The sequence below is a fragment of the Coloeus monedula genome (assembly GCF_965178545.1).
Source record: "Coloeus monedula genome assembly, chromosome: 17".
In the NCBI taxonomy this organism is placed as follows: Eukaryota; Metazoa; Chordata; class Aves; order Passeriformes; family Corvidae; genus Coloeus; species Coloeus monedula.
Window position 1 is genome coordinate 8,432,544 of NC_138797.1, and position 17,308 is coordinate 8,449,851.

The window sequence follows — 17,308 nt, forward strand, 5'->3', positions numbered from 1 at the left end:
AAGGAGCTCACACGGGAGTGTAAAATTTAAATTCGTGGCCTATATAACCTTGTCCTAAATAACACTCAGCTGTGGGACAGGGATCCGTCACACTTGACACAAATGGCAAGTCAGATACTGTGGAGTTTCACAATATTCCATATTTCCCTCAAGCCCCAGCCCCTGGAATCAGGTGAATCTGCATCTCACTGATTTATCCCTCAGTAAATTCACATCTGGCATTAAAAGTAATCCGAGCATGTGACTCAAATTGGATGTTCATCGGCTCAAAATGAAGAATATTAACCAGTTCCCACCAAATTTTTTTTTTCCTGCTTGCCGATGATTTTTTCCCAAGCCTGACTGATACCAGGACGCCTGGTGCTGGCCAGGCTTCACACAGGAGGGCTGCCTGTGCCAGCTGCTCACCGGCATCTCCCCAGCCCCTCGCTCCCTGCAACCCCTCCCGCATCCTGGGATGTCCTGATCCCACCAGGAGCTGGGGCAATGCGCTGTCACAGCGGCATCGCAGGGCACGAGGCTGGGAGAACTGGGACAACTGGGAGAACTGGGACAACTGGGCGATGAGTTGGAGGAGCAGGTGTAGAGATGAAGCCTCGTGCTGCGAACAAGAACTTTGGGAAGGGCAGAGGGTCCGGGAATGGGGAAAGGCATCCACGCTGAGATGGGGAGATGTTCCCAGGAGCAGTGCGATGGGACAGACGGGGAAAAACGAGAGTCACAGTCTGTGTCTGGCCCTGGTACGCTGCACTGAGTGTGCATGGCAAGGCTGTGGTAGCGGAGTGCTGTCTGGGAGAAGCTGCTGGAAGATTTCCCTGGATCTGCTGGGGTCAATTCCAGCCGGCTCCATCCCTGGGACTCCCCTCACGGAACCAGCCGTGGTACAGTCCTTCCCCCCCGCACCAGCTCTGCGTGGTACGGTCCGGGGGGGCAGCAATGGTGTGCTCCCTTCCCCCCCCACCCGCGGCGGTGGTGCGCTCCGCGCGTGCGCAGTGCCGCAGCCGGCGCTCAGCTGGGCAGTGTTTACAGCTCGAGCGCGCCGGCCTGGGCTGCGCCGAGTCGAGCCGAGCGAAGCCGAGCTGAGCCGAACCGAACCGAACCGAACCGAACCGAACCGAACCGAACCGAACCGAACCGAACCGAACCGAACCGAACCGAGCAGACGGAGCCGAACCGAAACGGGCCGAACCTAACGGAGCCGAGCCGAACCGAACCGAACCGAACCGAACCTAGCCGAACGGAGCCGAACCGTGCCGAACGGCGCCGAGCCGAACCGAGCCGAGCCATCCGCTGAGGTACCGCTGTTGCCTGAATCACTGAGTGAGCTCCCCTTGGCTGCTCCTCGTGCCGTGTCGGGGCAGGGGTTCCCCGCAGGTCTGCTGGCCGTGAGCAGCTGCAGTTTTGTGCCTTGTGTATTGTTTTGAGCCCTGCCCTGAGCGTCGGGCGGCGTTGGTGTGCCTGGGCAGGAACCGCTCCGGTTCCAGGTGTTGTTGCAGGCGTCTGAGCGCAGCTCCTGCCGTCGCGCCGGGCCGGTTCGTGTTCTGGTTTGTTTTTCTCGAAGGGGAAGGTGGCAACGAGGGGATGTTTGAACACTCAAAGGCGCCTCTGATGTCTCTGTTGTGGGCAGCGACCCGAATTTCTGCGTGTGGACTTGGTCCGTGCTCACATTTAGGGAAATCGCTGTTTTGCATTAGAAGTGAGGAAAATGCATCTGGGTTTGCTGCGGAGGGAGAGGGTTTTGTTTTGAAAAGTTTAATAAAAATAAGCTCTACTTGGTTCCCATTTCCCACCAAGTGAAGCACAGATGTGCAATCACATAAAGAGAGGAGTTTGAATGTCAGAGTTTTAAGTTCTGCCTGTAAAGCCTGCATTTTACTGGAAATAAGTTAACGTGCAGTAAAAGTGATGATTTCAGAAGGGACTGACAGCTGTTACACTGTGGATATTCCTTGGTCCCATTGTCAGAATGTCTCAGCCAGCAGTTTTTGTTGTTGTTTTCCATGGTGTAGAGCATGGAAGAGCACTTGTTGTCCATGGAGCTGAGCTAAAACCAGGTCAGACCAGTTGTCCCAGTGGGGCTTGCATACATCAGCAGGAATTTGTTGGGGATCCAAAGTGGAGCACTGTTAAAGGCACAACTTCTTGTTCTTGCCTTAAATCTAACAATGTAGATTTTTATATTTTTTTTTTAAATAGCAAAAAGAGTGGAAGAATGAAGGAGGCTTAAGAACCTTAAGAAAAATATATAAAAGAAAGTCAAAGGAATCAAGGCCCTCGGTGAAGAGAGTATTTTAATGTGGAATGTTAAATAAAGACCAAAGATACAGGCAACCCTGTGTTGCAAATGCAATGAGGTTTTGTGTAAGAGGAAGGGGAAAAAAATAATTGGTAGATTAACCCACCTGAGCCTTCAACCTGATGTGTTCCCACTGTGAAGTAATAAAACACAATCATTTTTTGTAGATAAAATGATGGAGTAACTGTAGAAAGGGGAGGGGTGGCATTTTATTTCAAGTTTTTTAATGGTCTTGAACTGGATTGATGTGTTTGAGACATGAATGGATTAAAAACTGGCTCAAGTTCTCTGCCTAAGTATATCCTGTTTTGTGTGCCTCTACGGGTAATCAGAATGCTGTGTTATTTGAACAACTGTGAAATTTCCTTGCGGTCAGGTAGCTTTGCTTTGTTTCCTCAGAAAATGAAAGTGTATAATTTGCTCTGGCTGAATGTAACAAATAAACCCCAACAGTTTCGCTGTAGGCAGATCTTCTGATCCCAGGAATGAACTCCAAAGCTTCTGCTTTGTGGTTATTACTGTGAGCAGGGAAAGGCATTGTAAATAAACACGTTTGAAAAATCATGGTGTGCTTTCTGGAAGGGATTTTGTTTTTATTAACATATGAGAAGGGGAGAAAAAGCCAGGTTAATTTTGAGTGGTTTTCTCCCCCTATACATTTTCCTTTAAAACCTGTGGGCTGCAGTGGGAATTCTCTCTGAGCTGCTGTCTGTGTCATTAAGTGCTTTACTAATGGTGGTGGCTCAGGCTCTGGAGATGAGCTGTGTGAAATTGCATTTGCTAAAGTGCATTGGCTAAAGTAAGCAAGGTTGACAGGTCAGAATTTTGTTGGGTTTTTTGAACCTCTGTGCAATCAACATCCTGATGCATGTTCAAAGGAAATGTAATTCGAGATTTTTCTGGATTTCCTGCCTGTGTCTTAGTCTTTTCAGTTGCCATTGATGCTGTTAGAGGTAGAAAGTCTGTGTGTGACAAGAATTCTGACAGACAGCCCAAACTTGTACTGTTGTTTGGGCCTGCAGTGAAAAATGACCCATAAGCACAGGAGCTGGAATAATCCTTTATATAAAAGGGTTCAGTGGAAAAGCTGATGTGCTGGTAAAACGGTGGGAGGGTTTGAAGACAGGCCTTGCACATTGAAATTGCTTATTGTGATTTTTTTCCCCCACTGGTGTCAGGTGCTGGATGCCAGCTCTGCTGCCTTTTGTTTTCCATTGTTGGGATGGGGGACAGGAGTGCTGGGGTGAGGTTTTTCTGGAGCTTGTGGCCCTTGGAGTATGTAAAGACCTCTCTCAAAATACTCCATGTACAGCAGTGTAATCTAGTGTTGGAGTGCATATTCTGTACCTCACCTTGCTTTGTTGTTATTTCACTTCCAGTGTTTATAGGAGGCTGCTGAAGATGGGAGGCGCAGTGAGTGCGGGAGAGGATAACGATGAATTAATTGATAACCTGAAGGAGGCCCAATACATCAGGACAGAGCTGGTGGAACAGGCATTCCGAGCCATTGATCGGGCAGATTACTACCTGGAAGAGTTCAAAGACAATGCTTACAAGGACTTGGCATGGAAGCATGGAAATATTCATCTCTCAGCACCGTGCATTTACTCGGAGGTGATGGAAGCTTTGGACCTGCAACCGGGGCTGTCGTTTCTGAACCTTGGCAGTGGCACTGGTTATCTGAGTTCTATGGTTGGACTCATCCTGGGTAAATACCTTTTCAGTCACATTAACTGTTTGTGTTAGAGCTTTAAAAAGAGATTTTGAAATCAGGAATGAGGCATTCCTCCACTAATGGAGCTAAAAAGGTAGCTGGGAAAGTAAAGAATGTATTAATCCAGCTCGGCAATTTATCAGGATTCTCACAGCCTTCTCTTGGCAACTGGATGGGATCCAGATTTCTGTGGCAGATCAGAACAGGCACCGATGTCGTGGTGGCTGTAGGGGATTCCTGCAGGTGGGGACACAAAGCTGGGTTTGTTTCCACTTAAGCACGACCTCAGGTCAGGATCAGGAGTACAGTGTTGAAACTGGGACTGAGCAAGTCCACAAAAAGCTGTGACTGCACCTGCTCTGTGCCTGGTTTTTGTTCATTTCTGTCTAGACTGAGACATGTTTGAAATCCACTTTTGACTCCTAACTGCCCAGCACACTGATGGGAATATTGTCTGGGAAGCACTGTAGTGCAGCAGAACTGATTTTGTGACCACATCTGCAGTGGCACAAAGCAAATCATCAAAGTGTAATTGGACAATTTAAATTCCCCCTGCAGTGTTTCAGTCAGAGTTGTGCTGCCAGGATAGATACAGCAAATGGCTGTAGGGTCCTTTCTTCAATTTTGTGGGAGTGTCCGGAATTTTAACTGCTGGGATGTTTATTCTCAGGGTGAAGTCTCACTCTCATTTCCCATTTGTGATTTTCTTCTAGGTTTGTTGGCATTACTTAGGATACCAATATGTAGCTCCAGGACTTTTATATTCTGTTTTGCAAAAGTTACCCTGTCAGTTCTGAATAAAAAGCATGACTATTGAACAACTTCTATATTTTCCAATTAGTTTTTGCTGTTAGTTGAGGTACAATGTATGATGACTGTTCCTGATTTATTGGAGAGATTTTTAGCATATCAGCAAGGGGTTATAAAAATAACGTGGATGTGCTAAAACATGCAGGCCATTGGAATTTTTTTCCAGGTGGTCACTTTCACAGCAATGGCATCAGTGTTTCCCTCCTATAGAGAAGTTTCCTGCATAGTTAAGAGCAAATGATTCAGAATCAATTGTGCAGAAGAGGCTCATTTGCTGCCAGAAATTGCAGGTATAGGATTGCAATTCCCATTGTAACAGTGAGAGGGCTGACCCTACACAAACACTGACTCTGACACTCATGGAACAATCTGCTGGAGGAAGGAACCCAAAGTGTATCAATCCTGCTGGATTTTGTGTTGTTGCTGTTGCCATTCCCTGGTGTTCTGCACTTGCAGGTCCTTTTGGTGTTAACCATGGTGTGGAGCTTCACTCTGATGTGATCGAGTACGCGAAGCAGAAATTGGATTTTTTCATTAAAACAAGTGACAGCTTTGACAAGTAAGAATGCAAAATGCCTGTTGGGATTAATTTTGTGCTTTTGGCTTTGCTCAGGGCAGTTCTTGCTCCCATGTGGCCCCTCTGGATTCAGGGTAATCTGAGGATTCAGGCTCCTTAGGCTTGTTGAGCTGCACTGTGTGACCTTTGAAGCTGGTGTGTGTCATGGGGGAGTTTCAGAAATGTTTGCTGTGTTTTTAATAGCACTGCTGATGTTGCAGGGCTTAGAGGAAGCTGAAGAAGTTTGTTTATTTTTAAATGCACTTGCAGTAACGGCTTAAAACTTGCAAATAACAGTACTTCATCGTGCTTGTGATCTGAGAGCCTGCATGGTGATGAGATTATGAAGTGGTTTCTGTGCTGGCCTAATATGTTTTGTCTGAGAAGAAGGAAAAAATGGCATTTTAAAATATGAAGGTAGTTTTGTGATGATTAAGTTGGTACTAAAACTGCCTGGGGTTTGATTTATGTTCTTCCTTAGACCCTCCATTCTGCTGCTGTCACAAGTAATAACTTCCCAGCCAGATAACCATTGCTAATAGTAACCTCAGCAGTAAAAGTTGTGGCCATCATATTTTTGGATCCGTTTCACAGTTTGTTCAAACGGGGAAGCAAAGCATCTGTGAATACCTGATATCCTCCTGTCCTGGGAGGAAGAAAATTAAAATCATGACATGCAGGATTTTAGGCTATTGAGCCTTTTGCTGTTCCTGCTGCCTTGGGAAGCTGCTGAGGAGGGGTTGTATTTTCTGCATGTTGGCAGCAGACTGAAGGTTTCTGGCATGGATGGTGCTCAACAGGGTTTTTTTCAGTCATGTTGTTATTGTTTGAGTAGCTGTTTTAAGGAAGACTTTCTTCTCTCTCCAGACAAATATAGCTATGGAGCAAAAGCGAGCTGAATTCAGAAATCAACATGCCTGGAAAATTGGCATTGCTGAGTGATGTCTGCTGGGTTGTGCTCCTGGAACAGCGTGTGCAGGAACTGTTCTCTGGCTGCTCTGAATGTCCAGCACTCTTTGCAAACCCAGAAAGCTCCAGGAAGTGTTTAGGAATAAATAGGTGCTATGTTGAGCTGCCGCTCAAGATACCAGTAAAAGAATGGATGTGTTGAACACCTTCTATCAAAATCAGCCTTTAAATGTAGGGCTTAAAACTTAGGTAGTTTTGGAGCTTGTAAGAAAACCAGAGGCATCACAGAATCACTCATTTTTCTCTTAAACCGAGTCAGAAATGCTGTAGGCAAAAGGTCTTTTTTTATGAAGGGTGAAATCACAGTTCTTTTGAAGCTGATGGCAAAACTTCCATTGGCTTCAGCACAGCTTACTTCTGTAGCATCAGGTGGTAATTCCCAGATCTAAAAACCAGTTAAAAGCTTTTGAAAATAAAATAAAAATAAACCCAGGTGCAGTCCTAAAAAGACTTTGACATTTGGAAGCGCAGGTCTAATATTTGTATTTGCATTTTATAACTGAGTCAGCATCAGGTGACTAAAAATAGCTCATTCTGGAGAGTTACCTGCAGCTCAAGTATGAAATTATACGTCCTTACCCTTTGGAGATTTTAATCCATGAATTCTGACCTCACTGTTCTGTGGTTTTGAGACTTCTAGCTGAGGTCTGTTACAATAATGTCTAGAATAGATGGGCTTCGGAGGAGAAATACTGTAAAACTGTTTTGGTTTTTTTTTTCAAGTTTTTAATAGTTCAATTTTTCCAGAATTGTGAAAATAATCTATGTGATAAATTGTCATATTCTTGTCTAATACAAGTCTTCTTCACTTTCAGGTTTGAATTTTGTGAGCCATCCTTTGTCACTGGCAATTGTTTAGAGATTTCTCCAGACTGCACTCAGTATGACCGTGTCTACTGTGGTGCTGGAGTCCAGAAGGAGCACGAGGACTACATGAAGAACCTGTTGAAAGTTGGGGGAATTCTTGTCATGCCTCTAGAAGAGAAGGTTGAGTGCCTTTTTACTCATATTTCAGTTATTCTTAATTTTGATCTTGGTTTAGTCAGTAGCTGCTCCTTTAGCTTGCCCTTGTAGCAGGCTGAAGAAAGAATTAAGTGCACCAGTTTTCACTAGGACTGAAAACTGAACTCTGCACATTCCTAATATTTAAGAAATTTGTAGTTCTGCAGTCTTTCATATATTGCAATCTGTTGTTAATTGCAATTTTACTTTCACACTGCAAAAATGTGAGCTAGGTTTTGTTCAGTTCTATAATTTGGTGTTCTTTATGGCAAAACAAAACATTTTGCACCCTGACTGGCTTGTGAAAGAGCGTGCAGGATGTCTCTCTTTACAAGTGTCAGTGGGTTCTTTTTAGTAAAAAGTGGGTTAAGTGCCTGACCTTTTACCTCTGTCGGGGAACTTGAGAGGAGCAGGGTGCAGGGTTTTTTCCCAGTGCGAGGCTGTGCAGTGGGTCAGTGTAGGAGATTTGATCCAATGACCTTTTCAGGAGTGAGTGCTCGTGGTGACTCAGGAATTTTCTCAGAGGTCAGACACAGCTGCTCTGGTCCAGCCTGGAGGAAGATCCGGGCAAGCAGAGTGACCCAAATTACCAGTGCCCATGCTCTGTTGCAATAGATGAAGTTACTTGGGGCTAATCCTGCAAGGAGTTCTCAGGTTTTTTTCAAAAAACCACCATTGTTTCTCCTTATCACCTTTTACTGTTGCAGCTTCCAGTACTTCAACTTGTCCAGGCAGAAAAGTCATTTGTTCATTTTTTTTTGTTCAAAAATCTTACTGTAGTTCTCACAAGGGACAATAATCTACCTGTTTTGCTTCAGTTGACTAAGATAACTCGGACTGGTCCTTCTGCCTGGGAGACGAAGAAGATTCTTGCTGTTTCTTTTGCTCCTTTGATTCAGCCAAACCATGCAGATTCAGGAAAATCAAAGCTCGTTCACTTGCGTGAGTACAGACATTTGTGAGCATGAGGGAGGTTCCTTCTGCTGCTTGGCTGTGAGCTGTAACATCCCTGGGAATCCTTCCATGGAAAATTACTCCAAGCCCTTCCTTTTTTTGAACAGTTGTCTGTCTTGTGCAAGAATTGGAGTTGTATGATCTAGATTCTAAATCACAGACTCACAGAATGGTCTGGGTTGGAAGGGGTCTTAAAGATCATCCAATTCCAATATCCCTGCTGTGGACAGGGACACCTTCCACTGGGCCATCATTCTAAACACAAATGATTTCTTGTGAAGTTGTACCTGGACTTTGCAGGGTGTTTTATCCTTGTTTTTGCACATTCTGTTCCAGTCCTGAATGATTGAATCCTGTCGTGGTTCTCGGGCACTGTGCCACAAGGAGGGGAAATACACAAGCAGTACCTGTGAACAAATGTTCTATCTGCTCAAAGATTCTCACCCCCAGCAATCCAGAATTATCCTGAACCTGGAATGCTTGAGGGATACAAGTTGTGCAGTTCTTGGTTAGCTGTTTGAAATGCTATCAGTGGCCCCAATCTTTAGATTAAGACTTCAATGTCAAGAGGCCTCTTATGAACACATGAAGACAGAGGTACTTTCATAAAGAGATTAGTCAGGCTTTGGCCTTAACCTGGAAAGGTGTCTGCAGGACAGAGAGGAGCTCAGGAAACAGTGTACAGCATGCTAGAAAGTCCAATAAGTGCATGTTTCAGCATGATCTCACTTTGTAGTGAGACCTGCATGTAAATTACATGTAATTATTTCCTGCTTCCTTCACTCAGGTCCCCGGAAAGCTCACTTGTTGGCAGAGGACAGGGACTTTTTGTATCAGTTTTAATTCATTTTAGTTCCTGGATCTGTGTGCATCAATACATTTTTTAAACATTTTTGCTGCATTTCTGAGCTGGCAGCAAATAAGGGCAGAAGACAGAATAGTCTTCCAAACCATTAATGTGGGAGGCATTTTAATACAGGAATTTACTGTAATGTTTCTATAATTACTTTTTACAAAGTGGTTTCCAGCCTGTCTTCACCCACTAAGTCTGAAGCAGTTTTTGAACAGCATAAATAGTACTTGTGTTTTATAAGTGCAGAGCTTGGCAAAGCTGAAGGAACTGTACAATAGAAAAATCATTTTATGGAAGAGTTAAACAGACTTCAGGTCTAGTTATCTACCACAGGAAAATACCTTATTCTGTGTCATTAAACAGTCACAGCTCCCAGCACTAAGTCTGCATTCATACAATCTTTAAGATTACAATAATTGAGAACTTGAAATCAAAGTAGGAAGTTTTTTAATGAGAGAAATGCACAATTAAATTTTGTTTGGAAAGTTGCAACACAGTTTATCCGAGTTGACAGGAGCTGAATAGAGCTGTTTGTGTAATCCCAGCAGGGAATTCAAATGGCCTAATTTAATCTGAGCAAACAGAACTTTTCCTGGGAGTACTTTTGGGGGAGTTTCTCCGTCTCTGCTCACGGGTTTCGTTTGGTTGCAGCCCCCGTGGCCGTTCGCAGCCTGCAGGACCTGGCTCGCATCGCCATCCGAGGCACCATCAAGAAAATCATCCATCAGGAGGCGATGAGCAAAGCTGGGAACGGGCTGAAGAACCCCCCCAGGTTCAAACGGAGGCGGGTCCGGCGCCGGCGCATGGAAACCATTGTGTTCCTGGACAAGGAGGTGTTTGCCAGCCACATCTCCAACCCCTCGGACGACAACAACAACAGCGAGGACATCGAGGAGGAGAGGCCAGAGGAGGAGGAAACCAAACCCTCTGAACTAAAGCCAGACCCTCCTGTAAACTTTTTGAGAGAAAAGGTCTTGAGCCTGCCTTTGCCCGATCCCTTGAAGTACTACTTGCTTTATTACAGGGAAAAGTAGTTTTCCTTCTTCTAGAAAGCAGGAAGTAGGCAGAGAATAAAGTATTCCTTAGGGCTTGACAAACGTGTCCCACTTGCTTGCCTGCGAATGTGACACCCAAGGCAGTAGGCTGGCTGGGGAATGTGGCTGCTGTAAACTTCGACATTATAGCTTTTTTGAGTTCCTTCTTTCTTCTCAGTTGTGTGCTATAGTTTTATCCTACAGCAGGGATTCCTTAGGAAGCAAGTTGGTGAAGTGCTCAGCTTATGGAAAGGAGGATTTAATTCCCTTAAAACTAACTGCAGGAGATATTCCTAAAAATCTCATGGCTGCTCGACTGAATATGAGTTTGGAAAAACTCCTAAGCAGTTCCCCAAAGACCTTTCCTGTCTGTGCTCTCTCCCACTAAACCTGCCATGTGTTTGCCATGGTGTGTGTTTAATGGAGGATGAAGATTATTAGTTAAAACCTGACCTGGCAAATCTTGTTTCTTCCAGTAATCTGAAAAAGCACAACTTTTACAGAAAGGAAAGAATTTTTGGCATTACCCTTGTGGCATCCAGATTTTGAATGAGAAGGAAAGCATCAGCTCCCCTTTGGTTGGTCTGTTTTGCTTATAAATTATGTATAATTTTTCAGTGAAAAGTGTTTTACAAAATGCTGGTTTTTAATGGAGAACACCTGTTCTGGTGAATGAGTTGGTGGTTTGTTTTTTTTTTTAAAGCACAGGAGGCAAGTGAGGAATTGCAAAGCTCTATAGCTTTGACAGGATGCAGGGGTAGTTAGGGTTGGGACTGTTGTCTCTGGAAATGTTTACAGTGTAATTCTGAATGGGGAAAGGGGTAGAGACGAGCTGCAGAGCAGTGAGTTTGTGAAAGCAGAATCTGGGTTTTGCTGTTGTGTGAGATAACTTAGATCGTCTGGGCTGTACAGAGTGTGGTGCAGAGCACCAGCCTGAGCAGTAAATCAGCCAAACAGAGTTTTGTGGAGAGTCTGCAGAATGTGAAAGCAGCCTAGAGAGCCAAATTGGTGCAGTTCTTAGGTGTGTTCCTCTGTGTGTGCCCCTGCTGTGGCAATGTGGCTGGAATGCAGCTCCTGCACAAGAGTGGAATGAAATTGCTCAGCTTGGCAGGTAATTTTATTCCTGCAACAATGAAGCAGAAATTTTAACAGGCTCACGTGGAAGGACTTGTCACTCTGCAGTTCTGTGGATGTGAGCCGTAATTTTTATTCCCAAGTCTTTCTGTCATGGTGATGGAAGGAGATGCTATGGAATCATAGGATCACAGAATGGTTTGGGTTGGAAGGGACCTTAAAGGGACTTAATCTCGTTCCAACTCCCTGCCATGGACAGGGGCACCTTCCATTAGGCCAGGTTGCTCCCAATGCTATCCAGCCTGGCCTTGAGCACTTCCAGGAATGGGGAGGCCACAGTGTCTGTGGACAATAAAATACTGTCTTTAGAAGAGGTTTACTTGGTTCAGCCTGTTTGAAAAATATACCTAAACTGGTAAAGGCTGGAAAGAAACCCTGGAGTTTGTGTTGATGTGAAATGGTCCTAAAGCTGGGGGGCTGGAAGGCTCTCTCAGTAGGCAATGAAGCTGTGTTAAGGCATTGCCCCATCAGAAGCACTTCAGTTGGTATCACTTTGATATCTTTTGGTTTTTTTCATGTGTGCTGTCTCCTCGTTTTCTGAGGAGGAATGAGTGAAGACTGTATTGTCAAATGGTCCTGAGTTGCACAACTTGCTTCATGAAAAATAGTTTCCAAGTTCTATGTGACTTTGAAAATAAATGAGTTTACTTTTATGTCTAAGCCTGAAGTGGAGAACTTTCCTTGCTTAACAGGATTTTTGTGTTTCTTTGGGAATATTATCTGATAATCCTGTATCATGTGGCTGCTGGCACATAACACAGTCATAGGCTGGGTTTTGCCTCTGGTTTCCTGTCTCCACTTCTGGTCTCAATGGTACCCCCAAGCTGTCTTTCTCCCTTGGATTTTGATTTCCTTATTTGCAGTGGGGCCGTTCCATGGCCACTGAGCTGATGGTTTCCTGTAAAGGTGCACGTCCCCGTCCTGTGATTTTGGCAACTCCCATGAATTTCTTTCTACAAATGCAAGTCCTGAATGTGGTGGTAAATAGGGGCTTAATAGAAGTGTGTCATTATTCTCAGTGCTTCCCTACAGGCTGTGCCCTCTTATTGATTGGAAAATTCTGCTTAATAGGTGTCGTGCCAGGTATGTGCCTTTCTGGATTGTGGCACAATTTCCACACCCCTCCATAGTACAGGGTGCCTCCTGCTTTTGGCTGCCAGGTCATCCTTCAGTTTAGTCACAACACTTTTAAAGAAGTTCCCTTAAAAATTACATTAAACTTCAGGTTCCTGTTAGTAAGCCTTGCAGAGATTCTGTTAAAGCTGACTGGTTGAGAGAGGATTATCTTTCATTTATCCCTTGTTTCATTTTTATCCCCATCCCAGCCCCAGTTGCAAAAGGTATTTTATCAGATTTTTCACCAGATTTGCCTTTTTTATTGCATTTGCTAGATTTTTGTAGCTTTCTATAAGATGCATAAATACTGCTATTTTTTCCTGGATAAGGTTGAATAAATATATATATATATACAGGAAATTTATGTTCTAGGTTGTCAAATTGTCCCCTTGTCCAAAAAAACCACAGATCTAAGCAGATAGTAGAAATTTTATGTATAATATAACTGTGAAATAGTATTGCTTATAGCCTGTAAATAAAGGGCAGTTGTAAATACATTTTCCCTGTGCACAAGCACTTGCACTGTGGTTTTGTAGGCATTTCTAACACAAGGGTTGAGGCAGAGCTGGGTTTGTATGGATCTGTGAGCTGTCCAGGAATTGTACCTGCTTTGTTTCCTTTTGTGTTCTAAGTAGTTGTCACTTTTTTTGTGTGTGTGACTCCTTTTACATTTTGATCCTGCAGTAAATTTGCAAAAAGAACTGAACTTCAAGCTGCTTTAGTCATGAGTGTGTAAGCTGAAAAATCTCTGTATAGAAACGAGAGTTAATTTGGCCTGAGGCATGCAGAAGTGTTATGCATCTTAAACTTTATTAATAAGTGTTTCTGTATCAATAAATTCAGTAAAGACTTTTTAGCCTTCTTACCATGGCTTTGCATCATGTTGTAATTAGAATACTTTGTAGGTGAGTACTTATTTCCATGATTGGAGGTCAAGACACAAAACCATCAGAAAAAAATGCTTAATCATGTGGTGCAGGTGCATAGTTTTAGATGAACTCTGCAGAATGTGATCTCTCAAACCTGATGAGTTCCAAACCTTGACGTCATGCAGTTGTGCAGGATGATTTTTGGGATCAGCACACACAGAACTGATCTAGATTTAATGTATCAGAGTGGTTAAAGAGTGAACTCACTTCCCTGGCTGTTTGAGTATAAACAACACATGTCAAAAGGTGATTTAGTCCATTTCTGTACTTCAAGGAGGTGCCTAAGCCAACCATGTCAGGAGTTTGTTCTGTGCATTGTGAACTGCAGCTCCCCTCTTGTCCCTGGGCTCTGAGTGTTTAATTAACGTGGATTTTTAAGAGCTGGTGTTCAAGGCTTTCATTTCTCCAGCACTGAGAACAATATTTTGGTTTCAGCTGTGGTAGGAATCTGATCATAATAGCAAATACAGCTGCTGCTAATTAAGTGAATCTGTTAACCTTTATTCCATAGCATAATTGCCTGTCTGTTTCTTCCTGTCATCTGTGTGTATGATAAATGTCCTTTACCCAGCTATAACAGGAGATTAGTCCAACGTTAATGTTTTCCTTCACGTGATGCGTGCTGAAAGAAAATCCTTTTCTGCTTTGGAAAGCCACGGATGTGTCATACCAAAGGTATTGGAAATTAAATTTGTCAGATGATGTTTATGTTCACTTCACTGTAAAACGTAACAACATCACAGTTCCCTGGGGTATAGAGAGGGGGCAGGTCCCTAGAGGGAAATCATTTTACTGCAGAAAAAGGGACAGAAGAGAGAGTTAAAAAATAAAACAAAGGGTGAAGGGGAGAAAAACCCCACCTGACTGAACCCCCCCAACTTTCTTGCTTTCTACAGGTGTGAAAAGCCTGTGTAGCAGAGGCTGGAAATGCTGGAGCATGGGACACAAGTGTTCACTTCATTCCTGGTGTTCAGGAGAGAAGTTTTGGTTGCTGCTTAGGGTTGCATGCTCCTTTTTAAAGACTTTGTCACAGTGCTGGAAAATAAGAGAAATTAATGTGAGAGTAAGGGGCCTGGGATTGATGGTGTTCCATAACACCCACCAACATTCCGTTTGTCATGAGGGGAGATAGGCAAGGCAGGAGAGGTGTGGTGAAGGTTGTCTGCACTTCAGGCGGCTCTCTTGAAAGCTGGTTCTTGCATAGGCGAACTTACAGCCTTTCAGGCAGTGGGTACGCAGAGCCAGCCCTGCAGCTGTCAGCTACAGCTCGTAGGCATACCGGGAGCCGCTTTCTGTTCAAGTTACAAGGCATTATATCGGTTTCTTTGCTGAGTCCCTTAATACAGTACAAGCAACAAGCACCATACACAGTGATACCTTGACATTTGCCTGTAGCCTATCATGACTACTACCATTGCCGAATTCTAGTCATTCTTCTCCAATCGCAAGAGTAAGCAACTTACAATTTAAGCTTACCACGGAGAATTCTCAGACCCCCCCTCCTTCCTTCTTCTTCTTCTTCTTGCTCCATCGACATTTCTTGTTTGCCTGCGAGAGCTCTCTTTTTGGTCAAAACATGTGTTCTATTCCCTTATGCCCTTCTTGAGACTCATTTACGTGGGGAAAAACAGGTGCTCGTTTGGAGTCACATACCGTTGTCCTAATCATCAAAGAAAATCTCCTTCCAACTCCATCTTCCAGCCTTTGCCTTCTCACTTAGTCAGCGATCAGTGTTTCAGCAGAACACCTTTTCCTCTCCATCAAAACCTCCTTCCATTCCTACCTCATGCTAAGTTTCTACATTCACACATCTTTCTGCCAAGCCTACATAGCTGTGAAACTTTCTTCCCAAACTTTCATCCTCCCCAACAAGCTCGAGCTCCAAGGACACCCTTTGGCTTTCGCTGAGTCCAAGCTGCCCACGCAGCTCTCGCTGAGCCAAGTGTGCCGGGCGTCTGCATTCGAAGAAAGGCGCAGAGCCGCAGCGGGATGAGCCCTTTCCGGAGGCTGCTCGGAGAAGGGGTGCTTTAGGAAGGCCTTCTGCTTTGACGCCTGCTCCTGGCTGAGCTCTAGCTGCAGGGACTCTGCAAGGCTGAAGGACTAGCAAAGTGCCTGTCTCCACGCTGCGGGGTGAAGTGCTACGGCTCCGCCTTCCCTTTCGCAGAAGCGAGGACGCCCTCAGCCGGCTCGGCTTGTGAACGAGCCCTTGCTGGACTTCTGCGACTCGCTGCACTGCACACGCAAGCCCGCTGCTCTGCGGCTTCGTTCTTCGCCTCACCTTGTCCGCACGAAAGGGAAGCCCAGCGAGGGCACCGGACTTGGCCGCTTTTGCTCGTGCATGCTGCACGCACCCACGCTGTAGCGTGCACGCTTTCTTTGCCACAGCTCTGGAGGGGAAAGGCTCACGAAGGCTGTCTGCACTTCAGGCGGCTCTCTTGAAAGCTGGTTCTTGCATAGGCGAACTTACAGCCTTTCAGGCAGTGGGTACGCAGAGCCAGCCCTGCAGCTGTCAGCTACAGCTCGTAGGCATACCGGGAGCCGCTTTCTGTTCAAGTTACAAGGCATTATATCGGTTTCTTTGCTGAGTCCCTTAATACAGTACAAGCAACAAGCACCATACACAGTGATACCTTGACATTTGCCTGTAGCCTATCATGACTACTACCATTGCCGAATTCTAGTCATTCTTCTCCAATCGCAAGAGTAAGCAACTTACAATTTAAGCTTACCACGGAGAATTCTCAGACCCCCCCTCCTTCCTTCTTCTTCTTCTTCTTGCTCCATCGACATTTCTTGTTTGCCTGCGAGAGCTCTCTTTTTGGTCAAAACATGTGTTCTATTCCCTTATGCCCTTCTTGAGACTCATTTACGTGGGGAAAAACAGGTGCTCGTTTGGAGTCACATACCGTTGTCCTAATCATCAAAGAAAATCTCCTTCCAACTCCATCTTCCAGCCTTTGCCTTCTCACTTAGTCAGCGATCAGTGTTTCAGCAGAACACCTTTTCCTCTCCATCAAAACCTCCTTCCATTCCTACCTCATGCTAAGTTTCTACATTCACACATCTTTCTGCCAAGCCTACATAGCTGTGAAACTTTCTTCCCAAACTTTCATCCTCCCCAACAAGCTCGAGCTCCAAGGACACCCTTTGGCTTTCGCTGAGTCCAAGCTGCCCACGCAGCTCTCGCTGAGCCAAGTGTGCCGGGCGTCTGCATTCGAAGAAAGGCGCAGAGCCGCAGCGGGATTGTTGAGAGTCTTTCTGAAGAATGGCTAAAGAGCAAAGGTCATGATAACACAGGAGGCTTAGAAAAGATGCAGACACCGAGTCCTTGAGCAAGAAGTTGCATAGATAACAGAATGTGCATTCAGATAAGAAAGAAGACAGAAACCATATGGAAGAGAAAGATAAGACCACCGTGTTTGCAGATCCCACGGAATAGCTCCCACCAATGAGGAGCTCAACTTTTGCAATATGTATGAGCTAATTAAAGGTACTATAAGTAAGTGTAGTTTTGAAAAATAAATCGAGACTTGCTGAACATCATGCCTTGAGTGCTTGTCTCCCGCGACTCCACCCAACATCTGGCGCCCGAACAGGAGAAGTTGCCCTAGCCTTATGCGATGGGGGAGTTGCGTTGGGGTCGGGTCCCGCAGCTAGACGGACGGCGAAAGAGGTCTCGTATACTGCAACGATTTCCTCCGCGCCCGAGCGACCGCACAGGCGGGCTCGCCGATACGTGCTGCCGAAGCCTGGAGGGGCTAGCAACGGTACCGACGTAAGTATGGAAAGGCAAGCAGCACAGGAACTTTTCAAGGCTTTTTTGCTTAAGCGTAATTTTAAAGGGATTGATCTTGATAAAGACCTCCCCGCTCTTTTAACGCATGCGCGCTCTTACGGTTTTTTCGCTGACCCCCACTCCATTCATGAATTAAGTCAGTGGC

General features: G+C 45.0%; 1 protein-coding gene across 1 annotated transcript; it reads left to right on the top strand.

The window, feature by feature from the left end:
* Positions 1-1,004: 1,004 nt before the first annotated feature.
* Positions 1,005-11,982, top strand: PCMTD2 (protein-L-isoaspartate (D-aspartate) O-methyltransferase domain containing 2). The gene is made up of 6 exons (XM_082292695.1): positions 1,005-1,295; positions 3,676-4,004; positions 5,277-5,379; positions 7,161-7,332; positions 8,166-8,289; positions 9,806-11,982. Exons 2-6 carry the CDS (start codon positions 3,698-3,700, stop codon positions 10,186-10,188), a joined length of 1,089 nt encoding a protein of 362 aa, XP_082148821.1. The 5' UTR covers positions 1,005-1,295; positions 3,676-3,697; the 3' UTR covers positions 10,189-11,982.
* Positions 11,983-17,308: the final 5,326 nt, after the last annotated feature.

Excerpts from the sequence above, each read along its gene's own strand:
- PCMTD2 (XM_082292695.1), top strand. The coding sequence starts at position 3,698 with ATGGGAGGCGCAGTGAGTGCGGGAGAGGATAACGATGAATTAATTGAT. Across the intron at positions 4,005-5,276 it reads TATGGTTGGACTCATCCTGG|GTCCTTTTGGTGTTAACCAT; the intron begins GTAAATACCTTT and ends CTGCACTTGCAG. Across the intron at positions 8,290-9,805 it reads ATCAAAGCTCGTTCACTTGC|CCCCCGTGGCCGTTCGCAGC; the intron begins GTGAGTACAGAC and ends GTTTGGTTGCAG.